The 17,712-nt window shown below is 46.2% G+C and overlaps 1 protein-coding gene across 5 annotated transcripts in view; it reads right to left on the bottom strand.

The window, feature by feature from the left end:
- Window positions 1-17,712, bottom strand: part of SPECC1 (sperm antigen with calponin homology and coiled-coil domains 1) — a 267,975-nt gene that overhangs the window by 65,618 nt on the left and 184,645 nt on the right. For 3 of the 5 annotated variants that reach the window (XM_073797313.1, XM_033847764.2, XM_073797316.1), the window contains 3 exons: window positions 16,586-16,667; window positions 13,481-13,637; window positions 10,474-10,576 (listed from right to left, as the gene is read on the bottom strand). In XM_073797313.1, coding sequence (XP_073653414.1) covers window positions 10,474-10,576; window positions 13,481-13,637; window positions 16,586-16,667 — 342 coding nt within the window. Of the gene's footprint in view, window positions 1-4,293; window positions 4,598-10,473; window positions 10,577-13,480; window positions 13,638-16,585; window positions 16,668-17,712 lie in introns of those variants that run through there. The other 2 variants (XM_073797314.1, XM_073797315.1) reach the window with 2 other exon arrangements.

The raw sequence follows: 17,712 nt of genomic DNA, 5'->3' as shown, positions 1-17,712 counted from the left end.
AAATAAATTTATTAAAAAAAAAAAAAAAAGAGGGGCTTCCCTGGTGGCGCAGTGGTTGAGAGTCCGCCTGCCGATGCGGGGGACACGGGTTTGTGCCCCGGTCTGGGAAGATCCCACATGCCGCGGAGCGGCTGGGCCCATGAGCCATGGCCGCTGAGCCTGCACGTCCGGAGCCTGTGCTCCGCAACGGGACAGACCACAACAGTGAGAGGCCCGCGTACCACAAAAAAAAAAAAAAAGAAAGAAAGAAAAGAAAAATACCCAATTGTTATAAAAAAACATTTTTAAAGGGTAGAATTGAGCAATGGGCTAGGAGTTGTCACTGTTTATTTATTTATAAATTGATTGATTGATTGATTTTTGGTTGCACTTGGTCATTGTTGCTGCGCCCGGCCTTTTTCTACTTGCAGCAAGCAGGGGCTACTCTTCGTTGCTGTGCGCGGGCTTCTCATTGTGGTGGCTTCTCTTGCTGTGGAGCACGGGCTCTAAGCGCACGGGCTTTAGTAGTTGTGGCACACAGGCTCAGCAGTTGTGGCTCTCAGGCTCTAGAGCGCAGGCTCAGTAGTTGTGGCTTGCGGGCTTAGTTGCTCCGCGGCATGTGAGATCTTCCCGGACCAGGGCTTGAACTCGTGTCCCCTGCATTGGCAGGCGGATTCTAAACCACTGCGCCACCAGGGGAGTCCCTATGTCACTGTTCATACACAATTATTTTATTTTCTCCCAAAGAATTATGATTTTTTAAATTGAAAAAACACAAATAAGGAATAAAGCAAACAGCACCATTTTTTCTAATAATAAAAGGAACAAATGCTTAGCGTAAAATATTCAGAAAACACAGAAGTAAAGAGAAGATCAGTTATGATCCTTTTGTATGAGCTAAACTGTTAAGCAACAGAACCCAACTGGAACTGTTTTAAGAAAAGGGGAAATCTGTCCTAAAGATGTTAGTGTCTCACAGAAGCCAACGGTACCCAAAAAGGATGCTGCTGAGCCTTGAGATGCTGGAACCAGGACACTCAAGGTGTCTCATTCTGTCGTATTATCTGGCCATCTCCCCCTGCATTTGAACCATTCTCTGTCCTCCACTCTTTTCCTGGTCAGTTAGCCACGTCAGGGTCTCCGAGACCACCTCCAACTCAGGTTCAGTGACCACTCGGAGGGTGCCCAGGACTCAGCCCAGAGTCACACTCACGGTGATAAATCTGTGCACAGACTTATCACAGAGAAAGGACTCAAAGCAAGATCAGCAAAGGGAAGAGCTCCGTGGACTCAAGTCCAGGCGTGCAGGCTTCCACGAGTCCTCTCCAGGCGGAGTCACGTGGCGACAAGCCGTGAGAACACGGGAAGCTCCCCGGGGACTCGGCACCAACGTTTCCTTCTGGGGGCTGATCATGTAGACGCCCTTTACCTAGTATGAACCCAAACTCCCAACTCCCAGAGGGAAAGCAGAGGTTCAGCATAAACCACAGTGTTTGTACCCACTGTTCAGGCACAGTGAGCCTCTCTTATCAGCTCTGGGAACGGTGAGAACCCTCCCAAAATCCAAGTCCCCAGACGCCAGGCCCGGGCGCCCTGGCTGGCAGCCTCGTGGGCACAGCCTCCTCAGGCCCGCCACGCCCGCTCTTTCCTGCACAGCGATGAAAACACAGCTGCACAGTTTCTGGTGCTGTATCGGAGTCACGTCTCTCTCAGCTGTAGTTCCGAACCCCCTGGCTTAGATCGGGTGCCTCCCCGGACCCGTCGGCAGTGGAGAGGACGTCACGGGGCTGCTTTGCGATCGTGTAGGTGAAGGTGGGGGAAGACCCTCCCCATCTGCTGCGCATACAACCTCACAATCTACAACCTTCATTTGATATTGTTGTTCAGAAAAACCTTTTTATTGCTCAAAATTTCATCCCTCTGGGCGTGCATACACAACTGCGAGCAGGAAAGGGGGACTCCTGAGCACACCGGCTCGCGAGATACAACCAGCAGGAGTTACGGGTCGACTGCACGTCTACCACAACTTCATCTTTATCCTCCAGACAAGCTCTACTGTTGCCTCAAGTTGTAAGGCAATGCCTGGTGCCATTTAAAATGTCTCCACAACATACAGACGGACAACAGGCCCATGAAAAGATGCTCAGCATCGATAATCATTAGAGAAATGCAAACCAAAACCACAATGAGGTATCACCTCACACCGGTCACAATGACCATCATCAAAAAATCTGCAAACAACAAATGCTGGAGAGGGTGTGGAGAAAAGGGAATCCTCTTGCACTGTTGGTGGGAACGTAAATTGGTGCAGCCACTATGGAGAACAGTCTGGAGGTTCCTCAGAAAACTAAAAGTAGAGTTATCACATGATCCAGCAATCCCACTCCTAGGCATATATCCAGAAAAGACAAAAACTCTTAATTAGAAAAGAAACATGCACCCCAATGTTCATAGCAACACTATTCACAATAGCCAAGACATGGAAGCAACCTAAGTGTCCATCAACAGACGAATGGATAAAGAAGACATGGTACATAAATACAATGGAATGTTACTCAGCCATACAGAGAAGGAAATAATGCCACTTGCGGCAACACAGATGGACCTGGAGATTATCATACTAAGTGGAGTCAGACAGAGAAAGACAAGTATCATATGATATCACTTATACATGGAATCTAAAAAGATGATACAAATGAACTTACTTACAAAACAGAAACAGACTCACAAAGAAAACAAATTTATGGTTACCAAAGGGGAAGGGGGGGTGATAAATTAGGAGTATGGGATTCATAGATGCACACTACTGTATATAAAATAGATAAACAATGATTTACTGTATGGCAAGCACGTGAACTATATTCAATATCCTGTAACAACCTATAATGGCAAAGAATCTGAAGCTGTACACCTGAAACTAACACAATATTGTAAATCAACTATAGTTAAGTTTTTTTTAATGTAAAAGAAAAATGTCTTCACAAATCACCGTGTTTCATCAACAGCTGCAGAAGCAGAGACAGCAGGTGAAAAGGGGCCTCCACAGAGCACAGGCCAATAAGGACATTGGTTTACTACTGGGAATCTATCTTTATAATGCAGGAAAAGAGCCACTTTAATGACGATAAACAAAGCAAAGCATTTCGCATTCTCTGAATCGTGCTCGCAGCTCTCAAGAGACCTGTCTCAAAAAAGAAAACAACCAACAGAGCCCCAAGTGGCCCGACGGAGCACAGGCTGCTCGCTATTGGTTAGGTGCTTGCTGGTGCTGGTCTGGGAAGCAGAGACAGAAAAACACAGTGCTGGCGACAACGACGTGGGTGTTCTTTCCAGATGCAAAATAAGGTTTGTTTTGGACAACACAAAGACTGCTTTTTTCTCTAACAGAGGAGAATGCGTAGCTGCTAGCTGAGAGGTTAAAAACAGGCTCAAAGATGTCTGGGCCTTCGTGACAGCACAGCTATCTCCTTGCTAGCTCAACTCGTGCAATACAAAATCAGAAACTGAACAGATTCAGATACACTTTCAAGTAAGTCTCTTGACATCTCTTGACATCTGAACACTGGCTTCTTGCTATCTGAAATGCAAAAGCCAAATACGATTTGAATGATGGGGGATACTTGTATGCATCTTCATCTAAGGGAGGGGTCAGCCAACTTCTCCCGGCAAGGGCTCTTTTGCAACTACCCAACTCCACTCTTGCAGTACAGAAGCAGCCATAGGCAACATGTAAATGAACGGATGTGACCGTGTGCCAATAAAACTTTATTCATGAAAAACACGTGGTGGGCCACATTTGGCCCCCGGGCCGTGGTTGGCTGAACACTGATCTGAGTCAAGACTTAAATGTTACTTAGTGTAACAGGATCAGACCTGTGCTACTTCAAATGGCAAAAGCTTTGATGATATAAAATGTGAAAAGATAAGACGAGCCAGGCCAAAATGAGAAAATTCTGAGTTATAGTATGTGCCATTCGGGGTTAAGGACATTTTAGGTATACCACTTGGAGAAGCCCATTTTTCTGAAAAATGTGGGATCAACCTTTTAGGTTTATGTTTGATTTTCAAGCCCATTCTTTGTACTATAATTCCTTAGGTGTTCTGCTCTTCCACTTTAAAGTTTTTATCAGAAAGGATGTGGTTTAATTGTTGACTGTAACACACTTTTACGGCCTTTTCCCTCAGACTTCACCCCCAAACTGTATGTCATAACACAACGATAGATACAAAGAATGTATCTGGATTATGAATCATGATACTAAAGTGAACAAGTGTGAATCTCACCTCCCAAATAAAAACTAGAGGACCAACACCTTGCGTATCTCCATTTTACTTTTCAATATTTTAAAAAAATTTTATTTATTTTATTTATTTATCTTTGGCTGTGTTGGGTCTTCGTTGCTGCGTGAGGGCTTTCTCTAGTTGCGGCGAGCAGGGGCTACTCTTCGTTGCGGTGCGTGGGCTTCTCATTGCGGTGGCTTCTCTTGCTGCAGAGCACGGGCTCTAGGCACACGGGCTTCAGTAGTTGTGGCGCATGGGCTCAGTAGTTGTGGCGCACGGGCTTAGTTGCTCCGTGGCATGTGGGATCTTCCTGGACCAGGGCTCGAACCCATGTCCCCTGCATTGGCAGGCAGATTCTTAACCACTGCACCACCAGGGAAGTCCCTCAATTATTTTTTAATATACAAAGTAATACATGGATACGTTTTTTAAAGTTATAGTTTGATAAGATTTATAATTTAAGTACTGGTTTCCTACCCTGCCCCCACCTACATCTCACCCGCCATCTCCTTGATGTCTCTACAGAAGCTCTTCTAACTGCCTTTCCTAAAAGTAAATAATAGCTTTACTGAGATATAATTCACATACCATAAAGTTTACCCTTATAAAATGTACAATTCAGTAGCTTCTGAGTGTTCTCACATGGTTGTACAACTACCACCACTATGTAATTCCAGAACATTTTCATCACCTACAAAAGAAACCCTGTACCCACACACTCCCTCTGAAACTGGATCCCCCTAAAATCGAATTCCCCTGCGGAGTTTATGATAAACCTCTCTATCTAAAAACCTTATTCCCTTCCATGTCCTGCCCCGTTCCCCTCAGGATGGAGGAGTATATCGAAGAAAAGGGGGGGACTGAAACAGCGCAGGATCCTGTGGGGCCTTCCCGTGTACAAAAAGCCCCCGTGTCCCCTGTCTCTTTTTTGTAGAAAAAAGGCTTTAGTCTCCTAGGCTTTTCCTGAGCTCCAAAGAGCAGATTTAAGCAGTTACTAATTAGGTAAGGAAGGAATGTGGAAAGAAAGGACAAGTGGTCAAGAAACAATAGTTCAGCATGAAAACAGAGTCCAGGTTCCTCCCAAGAGATACACAGAACAACCTGACGCGTATCTCTGAGTTGTTCCGCAGGAACTAAGACCCCCACCCACGTGGCGGATGGTGACTACAGGCTGACCACAGCATGCAGACCCCAGACTGGTTGGAACCAGAAGGTTGATGACTAAGATTCCTGAAACACCACCCTGTTACCTCACCTCCAGCCAATCAGAAGGATGTGCTCGAGCTGATTACACACCCTGCAACCCTTTCCCTCTCTTTGTCTTTAAAAATCCTTCCCGGAAAGTCATGGGGGTTTGGGCCTTTTAAGCATGAGCTGACCGTTCAATGAATGGTACACTAGTGGCCTGAAGAAGAAGCGTCTGTCCCTGGTTGATCGGGTAGGAAAAGTAAATAACCTGACCCGAAGGCAGAATCTGGGGCTCTCTCTGCTGCGTCCAGATCCCAGTGACTCCACGCTGCCAGCATTCTGTTGCTGCAGCAGCTGAAACGACACCCATTTACTGTTAGCTTGTGTTTAGCGGGTCAGAGGTGCCGGCAAGCTCCGCTGGGTTCTTTGCTTCAGACGTCAAGGTGTCAGCCGGGCCGGGCCCTGCCCTAGAGGCTCTGGGGCAGAATCCACTTCCCAGTTGACTCAGGGTGTTGCCAGAACTCGCCCTCTTAAATTTGCCACATGACCTTGATGGAATTGCCAGTGTGGCCGCAGTCCAGGGCATGGCAGGGCCCTGGGAACGCAGCCAAGGGGCCACCTGCAGAGGGTGGGGTGTGCGCCTCTGTCCTGCTTCCTGGGAGGCCCCAAGACCTTGCCGAGATCGGGGCTGAATTCCACACATTCGTCATGGTTACAGGTCAAGGCCCCTCAGCTAAGGGCGGCAGGAGGCCAAGCAAGCCGAGCACCCTTAGCCCAGCTGAGGTCCGAGGGCACCAGGACAGGGACAGAAGGGACAAAGGACTTGCAGCACCAGCCGGTCCACTTCAGAACTGCTGGGTGCCCCCACGGCGTTTCCTGGGTGTTGGCAGGACCTCGGCGCTGGAAGGCCTCCATGCTGGAAAGTCCTGGTCTCCTCGCTGGCTGTCAGCTCCTCTCCACGTGTCCCCTCCACCTTCACACCCACCGACGGTACGGGTCCTTATGCTTCAGAGAAAACTCGCGGCTTTTACAGGTTCATGTGTTAGGTCCACCCAGGTAATCTCCCTTTTGTCACATATACAGTGGGAAACTCCACAGGGCGAGGGTCACTGGGCATCATGCTTAGAATTCTGCTCCCCCCACCCACCACCATCGTGGTTTTCCGCCCCTGCAGAACACTTCCTGGTTCTTTAGAGATGGAAATCTCTCTGTCATAACCCCAAAGAGGGAACTAAAAGCAGATGAAGAAAGGGAGTAGCAGGGGTTCTGTGGGTTGGGTGGGATACAGCTAAAGGCATAACCAGTGCCAAGCCCAAGACTGAGGGCAGCTGCAGGGCCTTCCCCGGAAGTCTGACTTTTTCCCAAGAGGATCCAAGGAAATCTGAGTTGAGCAGACCGTCTGGAAGGGTCTTCTCCTTTTAATGAGTGTGGGCCCCACCCCACAGTGCAGGTCTGCTCAGGCTCTCCTGCCCAGCCTCCATCCTGGGGCAACCCCAAGACACCAGAAAGCTGGGCCGGGGGCTCAGCCGGGGGTCTGGCTGGCCATTCTAACCTTCGCTGCCACCAAACGAAGCAACCACCTCGCATTACTTCAACTCCAACTGATGCGCCACTAAGGCCGTGACCTCTGAGCCTAGTACTTGGTGTGAGATAAACAGATGAAAACACGAGTCCTCGCCTTCTCCAGGTGAGCTGAACCATCATCCAAATATCACCTCTCCGACCTCTGTGTTAAAATGGCATCCACAGGACCGACATTCCCAGTCCTCCTTCCTGGCTTTATTTTTCTCCCTAGCACATTCCACTGGCTGATACAGTACATATTTTCCTTTTATATTTTAATTAACTGTCGTTCCCCCTGAGAATGTAAGTTCCTCGGGAGCAGAGATTGTGCCTGTTCCATTTCCAGCACTTAAATATTACACGGCTCCCAACTGGCACCTCAATACAAATTCACTGAATTAATATAAGGAGAGTTCCCTTTTTTTTTTTTTTTTTTTTTTGGCGGCTTTGGGTCTTCATTGTTGCGCGCGGGCTTTCTCTAGTTGTGGCAAGCAGGGGCTACTCTTCGTTGCGGTGGCTTCTCTTGTTGCAGAGCACGGGCTCTAGGCACATGAGCTTCAGTAGTTGTGGCACGCAGGCTTCAGCAGTTGTGGCACGCGGGCTTCAGCAGTTGTGGCACGCGGGCTCTAGAGCGCAGGCTCGGTAGTTGTGGTGCACGGGCTTAGTTGCTCTGCGGCATGTGGGATCTTCCCAGACCAGGGCTTGAACCCGTGTCCCCTGTATTGGCAGGCAGATTCTTAACCACTGCGCCATCAGGAAGTCCCATAAGGAGAGTTCTGATCTAACCCATCACACTACACTTTGGTGGGGTAAAAAGAAATCATTTTCACTCAAAATTACATGGCTACCGGTTTTTAAAAAGATGGTTTTTAAACTGTCTGAGTTTTCTACAATTTACTTTTGGCTTCCCAAGTCGGAGAGAACAAGCTTTAAAGGCCTGTCTTAAACAAACAGGTCTAGACAGAGAATATTTTGTGAAGAGTAAATAAATCAGACACATATGATTTGTATTTCTCTCCAAGTTTACAGAGACTTAACAATGAATGGAAGATACTCTGCAGGCAAAATCAGTTTGGGTTTCATCCAATGTGAGATGCTCTGAAAACTAGTTCAGAATGTTCACAAAAAACAAAGCAAAACAAAGCACTACAGCAGGAAACGTCATTCTCACTCACACGACTGGAAATGTCTCGTCTAATCCCTCCCTGTGACCTAATCATAATGACGTTCCACGTTCAAGGGCTGATTCCTTCTGAAAATTTTAATTGTCTTTCGTACCTGTTCTAGCACGTCCCTCAGCCCACTTCTGTGAATCGGGGAAATGACAGTGCCTTCGACCACGGGCTTGGCCATGGCTGGACCTCGAGCCTGGTTGATTACTCCTTCCCATTTTCACTTTTCTGTTACCAGGTCTACTTCCTTCACCCTGAAACCTCCTGTAACCAGCTCTCCTCTCTGACTCCTTTGACCTTGGGAGCCTCTATTATTGGTCATTACCCTGACCCTTTCTTTTCCTTTTTTAACAGAAAATGAAAAGAAGGTGATGTCACATATTCGGGACACTTCTCTCCTTGGGCAGAGTCTGACTTTGAGACGCTTGACTTGCTGCTGCTACACAGACATCCCAGCTGCTGCCTTGCCTTCGGGGCTGGCTCTCAGCCAAGGCCTTGTTTTCTTGCCACCCTTAAAAGCCGGAGGTTGGGGAAGGAGAGTCGTGGTGCCGGCGGCTTCAGAATTTTTAGAAAAACGGGGTAAAGGCACGGGAGGCTGGGTCTGAATAAGGAGAGTGGAGAAGTTGGCCGTTTGAAAGAGGGCGTCTCTTTAACGGGAAGGTAAAACAATCCAACTTCCAGAAGAAAACATAAGAAGATGTTTTCATGACCGTGGAATAGTCAAAGCTTCCTTAAACAGAAACAAAATGCACTAATCATCAGAGACTGATAAATTATACTTAACTGAAATGAAGAACTTTGTTCAACAAAAGAGTGAAAATGCAACCACCCTGGGAGAGGATATCTGTCTATTTGACAAAGGACTTGTATGCAGAATATATAAAGAACCCCTGGAAGCAATAAGGAAAGAAAGACAGTCTGCTTCTAAAAATGGACAAAAGGCCTGAGCAGGTGTCCCAAGACAGACAGCCCAGACAGATGTCCAGTGAGCACATGAAAAGGAGCTCAACCTCACCCTCCAGCAGGGAAACGCCAAGTCACAACCACAGTGAGACCCCACGTCACATGCGTCCAAATGACCAGGAGCAAAAAGACTGACAACAGCAAGTGCTGGGGAGAAGGCAGAGAAAACAGAAATTTCATAAATCGTTGGTGGGAGGTAAACCGTCCAACTGCTTCGGGAATCTGCTACCACACTTGAACACACGCACATCCTGTGGCCCAGCCGTTCCATTTCTAGGTATAGATCCAGAAGGAATGAGCACGTGTGTGTTCCAAGAGGAGTACAAGAACATACCAGCAGGATTTATGACAGCCCCAGAATGGAAGTAACTCACCTGCCCATCAACAGCAGAAGGGATAAATGAATAATGGTGGGATCATACAATAGGTTACTGATGGGTTGAAGAAAATGAACAGACTTACAGTTATAGGCAGCAACATGGATAAATCTCAGTAACTTAACTTAAAAAGACAGGTGGAAATACTACAGTTTTTAACTTCCATTTATAAAAAGTTCAAATGTGGGCAAAACGGACGTGGCATTTAGGGATGCACACTTTTGGAGAAAGCCATCAGGAACCGAATTGAGGACAAAGGTACCTGTGGGAGTCGTGAGGGCTATGACAGGAAAATCACACAAAGGGTTTGGAGGACGGCAGTGCTGTTTCTGGGTGCGACTCTGTGGGTTTTCACTTGACAATAATTCATGAAACTATGATTGACGCTTGCCGCGCTTTTGTCTTTGTACATGAAATTTCATAATAAAAAAACTTAAACTTATATCAGGTATTACTTCCTTGTTTAAACTTCACGGAAAACAAAAACTGTCCCAGCAAACCGAAACTCTTCAACTAAATGCAAGCAACTCCTAAAGTAACAGAAGAAGTTGAAGGTCCACCACGTGGGGACTTTATGTGAATTAGGAAACGGCTCCTCTTTGGGAAGATGATTTAGCGAAAGCTGTCTGCTCGGGCTGAGCAACCTGTCGGGCGCCCTGCTTGGGGGTTTATACCTCCTCTGAGCAAAGGAAAGGGCCCCCTCCCGTAAGAGACACAGGCCTGCGTTGAGGTCACGTCTGCTGGGAGTACAGACGGGCCTTCAGTCCCGCCCGCCTCTCCGACGGGGCCCTTGGGGCCGCACAGACATCTCCCTCCCTGGCAACCCCGCCTGTGAGAACAGAAGCCGACAGTGACAGGCACAGTGGCCCAGCCCAGCCAGTACACACACAGGACACAGGACCCCGCCCGCCCCCCCGAGCCGCTGGGCGCTGGCCACCGCCGCCCCTTACCGCGTAGCCCTCCGTCTTCTTCTGGCACCACCTCAGGAGAGCGTTGCGCTTGGAGCCACCGTATTCCCGGGCCAAGGCAGCCAGGGGGTCTCTTCTTTCCACGCTAGTTAGAGAGGAGAGCACACAGTACAGAGAAGAAGCTAACTTTTAAAACCCACAAATACGTAGGAAACAACTAACTAGATTAGAAAAGCAGAAGTCGAGGTCTATCCAGTGAGACTCTAAAGAAACCACCCAATTGGTCCCATCAACAATACATTTTATCAAGTCTCATGGTATGAAAGAGAAAGTAAATTGTGTTTCTTGGCTTTCCAAAGTCTGAGGAGGGTTTTTTTTTTTCTTTCTAATCTATCTGCTGCTCCATCCTTCTAGCCTTTTATTTATGTATCAATACTTATGTACAGTATCATTTTAATTAAAGACACCTATAGAAAAACACTCTGCATGCTTCAAGGCTACACCTATTTCCATGTAACAAATAAAAGGTAGATTGGAAGGGCATTTTAAAAACACCAGATTGGCTGCTTACGGGGAAGTGATGGGAATGGAGATGAAAAACAAAATCGGTAAAACTGACTCAAAATGGCAGGGGGGACCTGATACTCTGAAGGTGACACTCATACTCCTCAGTTTATGGTGCAGGAACTCAATTCTGAGCACCTGTTTAGCCAAAGGAAGTGATTTCACTAATTAATACCGTATCATTCCAAGAGCAAGAGTTTAGGTGCCCCAGCCTCAGTTTTCTATAGACACCTATACTTCGTATGTGACCTAAAATTATCCAAATACTAAAGAGGGACTAAAGATCACACAGTGTCTTCCATGATGAATATCATGAAATGAGAACTACATTCCTACAGCAGGTGGAACAGTATTCTATTTCCCTACACCGCTAGCAGTAGAGGGAGAACAGGAGGTGGTGCACGTCTGGAGCGGCACCTGTAGCAACAATTTACGAGCAACAGACAAATACTCTATGATAGGATTTATATGTGGGACCTAAAAATAAAACAAACTAGTGAATAGAACAAAACAGACTCACAAATATAGAGAACAAACTAGTGTTTACCAGTGGAGGGGGGCCGATATGAGGGTGGGGGGATTAAGAGGTACAAACTACCGCGTGTAAAATAAATAATCTACGAGCATATATCGTACAGCACAGGGAATATGGCCAATATTTTATAACAACCATAAATGGAGTGTAACCTTTAAAAAGTGTGAATCACTCTGCTGTACACCTGAAACATATATAATATTGTAAATCAACTATACCTCAATTTTTTAGAAAAGAGTAATAGGATTTCCTCCCCGATGTACATAGCATCAGGGCATATATACAAGAATGTTCATAGCAGCACTTTTTATAAGAGCAAAAAATTGGAAACAAGCAAATGTACCTCATCAGGAAATGGATAAACTGTGGTATATTCATACCAGGGGATGCTATATACCAGTAAAAACTAAGGAGTTACAGATGTATGCAATAACGTGAGTGCATCACAGGAACAATTTTGAATTTAAAAAAATGGAAATAAACACAAGATGTTTCCACGTATACAAAATGTTAAACATATAATTTAAATAATATAGTTTATACTGCTAGAGGTACAAACATACACGGTGATAGTATAATGAAAAGCAAGGCAAGTTCAGAATGGGGGGGCAGGGAGGTGATACCAATGAAGCGGCTGATAGGAAATTTCAAAAGTAATGATTTTCTTTTCCTTAAACTAGAAGGTAAGTACCCAGGTGCATCTCCATTGTACTGTTAATTCTTCATGCCTTAGACATATTTTATTCTTCTTCTTTTGTATCCATCCACTATTTAATTACAATGACTTTTAAAAGAGTAACGGGACACTTCTGGACCTCAGGTGATTTCTCTCCCGTGTACCCAGCATATTTGTAAATTGGAGTCCATGAGTTTCTGTGGTCAGAATCACCGTTAACGATGAAGTTATGGGGATTTTGCCTGTTTTTACTATGCCTGGTCTTAATTCATCACTTAACTCATCGAATTTGTCAGCCAAGTTTTTAGGCCTGACAAATCAGAGAAGACTGAGGGAAGGCTTGGAAAAGAGTTTCTGCATAAACAAATAAAACATTTACCAGTTTTCTTTAAAATTATAAAGTTAACTAGATATGATTGCAATAATAATAATACAAGAATTTCCAAAGTAAATAATTTCTATTCTATTATTGTTTTGTCTCAGTAACATGAATATAAAAATGAAACAACAAATTAACTTCACTAATGTAACCTTTCATGATGAATGTATAATATAAATAGCATATTAACATACACATAGCCTGTTTATATACATTTCTGGCATAAAGAAAAGAGAAATTTCAGAATAGCACTAATTCTGGTACTTAAAGCCTGTTTTGATTACTTAAATCTCTTGCACATAAACATGACAGAAATGTAATATCTGGGGCTTTAAATTAAACCTCTGAAAGATATGACCTCATCTATTTGGGTCCAAATATAGGCCACACCCAAAGATATGACAATAGCTGGCCTGAGGTATTCAGACTTATATAAAATCCTTTCATAATACTCATAATGGTAGTTCTAACATATGTTAAAAAGCCATTACTTCTAAAGTAGCCCATTTTGTGTATTCATCTACCTGCCTATTCGTAAATATTTACTGAAAGGCTCAGTGTAGCACAATACAAGGGGCTGAGAAAGAGATTAAAGTGTTAAGATGGAGTATTTACTGTCCACTAAATTATAGCCCAAACGGGGACCATGGCACACACACTATGCAACGGTAAATTAAACACCAAATGGGTGTCAGACACCAAAGGCAGAAAAGGGGGTGCCCCGGATACCGGGTGGTGAGCTGCAACCTCAGGGAAGGGTTGACACAGATGGAGAAGTGGTATTTAGGAGTGTGAAAGGACAAAAGGAAGGCAGTTCGGCCGGAACCTCGTCAGCAGTCAGAATTGCTGGTGTGACACTGCAAAGGCAGGAGACATAACAGGCTCTGATGGATACCTGAGTTTGCTTTGTGGCTTCCAGCCCCCGGTGGGAGCGCCCAGCAGCCTGGAGCCCCCGAAGCCCAGAGAAGGAGGTCTGCTCAGGGACTCGAGCGAGGGGCTCTTCCGGAGATAAGGGTCTGGTCTCAGGTCCTCGGCCCTTCCCTTCAGAAGATCTGTGGGGACAACAGAATCGCCCGTGTGAGGAGGAGAGACCCGAGGGGTCACCACACTCTCCAGTACAATCCTCACATCAGTGTCACGTACAAATGCACAAGAGACACTGACTCACTGTGCTGTGCACCTGAAACCAACACGACATTTTAAATCAACTGCACTCCAGTAAAATTATTTAAAAAACTACACAACAGATACAGATGGAGATACAGATACACTTTTTGGACTGAGTGATGAAAATGCAAACAGGGACGTGGTGTTTTCTAGAAAGGATTCTCCAGGCAGGACTGGCTCTGTAATTCATAGGGACTGATGCCAAGTTAGCCCCTCGTTCAAAAACTACTCTGAATTTCAAGATGGTACCAGCAGGGCACTGAGCAGACATCCTGCTTCTAAGAGCCTCTGGCAGGTGCGCAGGTGGCCAGGCCCATGCAGCCAGCCCGACCCCCGGTGAAGCACCATGTTCTAACGAACGCGCATCTGAGGGAGGGCGCCAGCAGGAAGACCTCTAGTGGGATTATCGGGTCAAAAAGCTGGGAACAGGAGTGACACCCATTTCCCAGGACAGGAAGCCATGCCAACCACAGGGCCTGGCTTGCCAAAACTCAGTCACAGTATTTCTTCTGAGGCTCCTCTCTGCTGTCCTATTAGTCTGTGGCAAAAGAGCTAATGAAACGGCCTAACCCTCCAGAGGATATTCCCTAAAGGATCACAAAAGTACAGAATGGGAGAAAATTCCCAAGACTGTCTAGTTTGTATGTGCAGAGGATCTGGGAGCAGGAAACTGGTCACTTGCTTGATGCCACACACAGCTGGTGACCAGGCCGAGCCCAGCGTCCCTCCTCTGACGCCACAGTCGTGGAGAAAACAATACTTGTATAGCTGATAGCATCAATTATGGGTGCTCAAGCTGGGAGTGAGGCTAATTAGCTGGGAAGAGCAGAGAAAAACAGAGTTTACATCACTGAAGGGAACAACAAAAACAGTGTATTAACCCCAGTCCTGCAGCTTCTGGGGACGTGATGCTGCAAGGCTGGCCAGAAAACAGGCAATTGTCACCATGCAGTCCTTTCTGAGCCAAGTAAACAGAATCACCTGGGTGGACAGGGGCCTGCCGGGGTGGGGGGGTTGCTGAGGATGAACTATTTACTTCCGGGCAATCGCCGCTGTGGTCTCAGCGTCAGTATTTATCTTGTCAATGAAAAGAACGGTTTCTCTATACAAAGGAAATTTTAGAGCTGGAGGAACAGAGATTACCAGTACTAAGACCAAAAGTTCAACTGATGCACTGAAAAATGGTTCAGATGGTAAATCTGATGTTACAGATATCTTACCACAATTGAAAAAACATCACACACACAGCCCTGTGCTTATAACCAAGTCATTCCTATTTTACACTATGTGGCAAACAAATGTGGAGAACTCAGCGCGGGCACCCCCTCTGGTTCCCTTATTCCTCTGACCCTGGACAACCCGTGGTCTCTGGTCACCATTTCCTCTTCCTGGAAGTCATTATGACAACTTGAAGTCCTATACAAACCGTGACCACTTCTTTATGAAGCTGCTATCAGAGCGATCGCCAGCCTCGTCACCAGAAGGCAACCGGGTAGAAAGAATCAGGAAAAATCCTATCCTGGTCCCAGAGCTACTCAAAATCAGTGTGGCCTTTGTAAATTGCTTAAGCTCTTCAGGGCTTGCGTCTCTTACCTGTAAAATGCAGGGAACGGACCAAGGTAATCTTTAAATTCTCAATGTCGGGGTTTATCTAAGGCTAAAATCCTATTAATTCCATGAAAAAGAAAAAATTCAGAAGCGAAAAAAATAAGGTGGTGAGGTGAAACAGTTTACAGTCAAAGGGTAAAACTTATCTCACAGAAACAACTATTTTAAGGATAAACCTGTGTTTGACCATGACCTAAAAAAAGGATAGTGGGGATGTCTTTTTTATTCACCATGTCACAGAAACTGACACTTAAAAGACACAAAGGATTTCTCTCCATGCAGTCTAGATTTCTGGCTTTCTCTCCTTCTAACAGGCACCAGGAATAAGTCAGTTAGTGTTCTTTTCATTGTTTTTGTTTCCTCATAGCAGTGACCTCGCAGCCAGCCATCAATTTCCAGGGTGAATGTTCTACACAGCCGGAACCTTCCGCTGACGCCTCCCGGCTCTGGGGTGTGAGCTGACTCCACAGGCGACAGTGCGTAGGTGACAGCAGCCCCTCCGCGGCTCTGTCCCCAGCCCGGCTGGGTTCACTCAACCCTCCAGGCCGTCCCGCGAGGCGGACGGCACGATTTCTGTTTCGGAGATGGGGGAACCCCAGCGCCGAGGGCTGGAACAGCGGGAACAGAGCCGGACCGTAGGCAGCAGGGGGGCCAAGGTGCAAGCCCACACGCCATCCCGCCCCGGTTCCCCCTCAATAGCTCCCTCACATCGGCCATCAGCACGGCATGTGCAGCAGGAGCGAAAATGAGGCGCGTGCGGCCCCGCGGTCACAAGCAGCACTTCGCCGTTGGGATCCGAAGTTTTTAAAACAGGGCATAACAACAGGAAGAGGTCTACACTCAGAGACAAAGACGGCTCAGAAGAGGCATATTTTAGGTACTGTGGGAGCAACAGACCTTCAGAATCAGATAAGATTTTTTTCTCAAAATAGTTTCTTTTAAAGATGCGATAGTCTCTTGAGATTTAGTTAAAAGAACAGACAAAAGATCTCCACAGCCTGACATTTCTCCCAAACTCATGCACCCTGAGAAGTGCAGCCAGCAGAACACAGCTGGGGTCTTGTGTCCATAACACATACACTCAGAATTTGAAATTGTTGGCGATAAATGCCACTTACTGCAAATAAATGATTCTTTTTCTAAGCTCAGTTTCATGCAAAGAAAAGAAGAAAAGTTAACCTCACAATATGTAAGTCAGAACTACTTCCTATTTAAGGTGATTTACCTGAGAGGGGAAGGTCTGGGAGATCCAAGCGCTGAGTCACTCCTTTGCTGGCCGGCCGAGCACTGCTGAAGGTTGAATGCCTCTGAAACCAAAAGGTACCCGCACATAGGTGGACGTGTCACATCAGGGACAGCATGAGCAAGGGGTGTGTGCGTGTGTGTATGCGTGTGTGGGGGGGTGCGTGTGTGTGCACACGCATATAACAGTTCTCAAGCTCGTTAGAATCCCCAGGGGGACCTTTTAAAACGACTTCTTTATTTGAATAGGTAATAGATCCTATTAGGAACAGAAGGGACACAAAGTGAAAACAAAGTCTCCCTTTCACTCCCATCACCCAGTTCTTCTCCCTGGGGTAATTGTTATTAATCAGGTTTGTGAACATCTTCCTGGAATATTCTATGTATATTCAAGGATGCGTGTAAAAAAATACTGTTTTTTAATGGCCAACGGGTACATGAAAAGATGTTCCACATCACCAGTCATCAGGGAAAAGCAAATCAAAACCACAATGAGATAACGCCTCACACCTGTAAGGATGGTCATTATAAAAAAAACAACCACCACAGAAAAAACAACTGTTGGTGAGGGTGTGGAGAAAACCCTCCTGCACTGCTGGTGGGAATGTGAAACGGTGCCGCTGGTATGGAAAACAGTAGGGAGGTTCCTCAGAAACGTAAAAATAGAACTACCACGTGATCCAGCAATCCCACTTCTGGGTAGATACACAAAGGAATTGAAAATGGGATCTTGAAGAGGTACCTGCACACCCATGTTCACTGTAGCATGATTCACAACAACCTAAAAATGTATTAACAGATAAATGGATAAAGGAAGTCTCTGCATGCAATGGAATGCTATTTAGCCTTAAAAAAGAAAGGAATCCTGTCACTAGCTACGACCTGGATGAACCTAGAGGGCAGGATCTGCTGACAGGGGCTGCACCTGTGCCGTGGCCCGAAGGCTGAACCTAGATGTTCACAGAAGTGGTCCCAGGCTGCACTTAGAGGAAGACTTCCTGATTCTGGCAGAAATAGATGTTCCTTTAATGGGCCAACTCTGGGGTGTTCTGGGAACGTTTGCTGAAGCTCAGTGCAGATCAGAGCTTCCCCTGCAGCCTTCCCTGTGTT

This window comes from Tursiops truncatus, chromosome 20 (genome assembly GCF_011762595.2).
Source record: "Tursiops truncatus isolate mTurTru1 chromosome 20, mTurTru1.mat.Y, whole genome shotgun sequence".
NCBI lineage: Eukaryota > Metazoa > Chordata > Mammalia > Artiodactyla > Delphinidae > Tursiops > Tursiops truncatus.
This window is presented reverse-complemented; position numbering and strand designations above follow the sequence as displayed.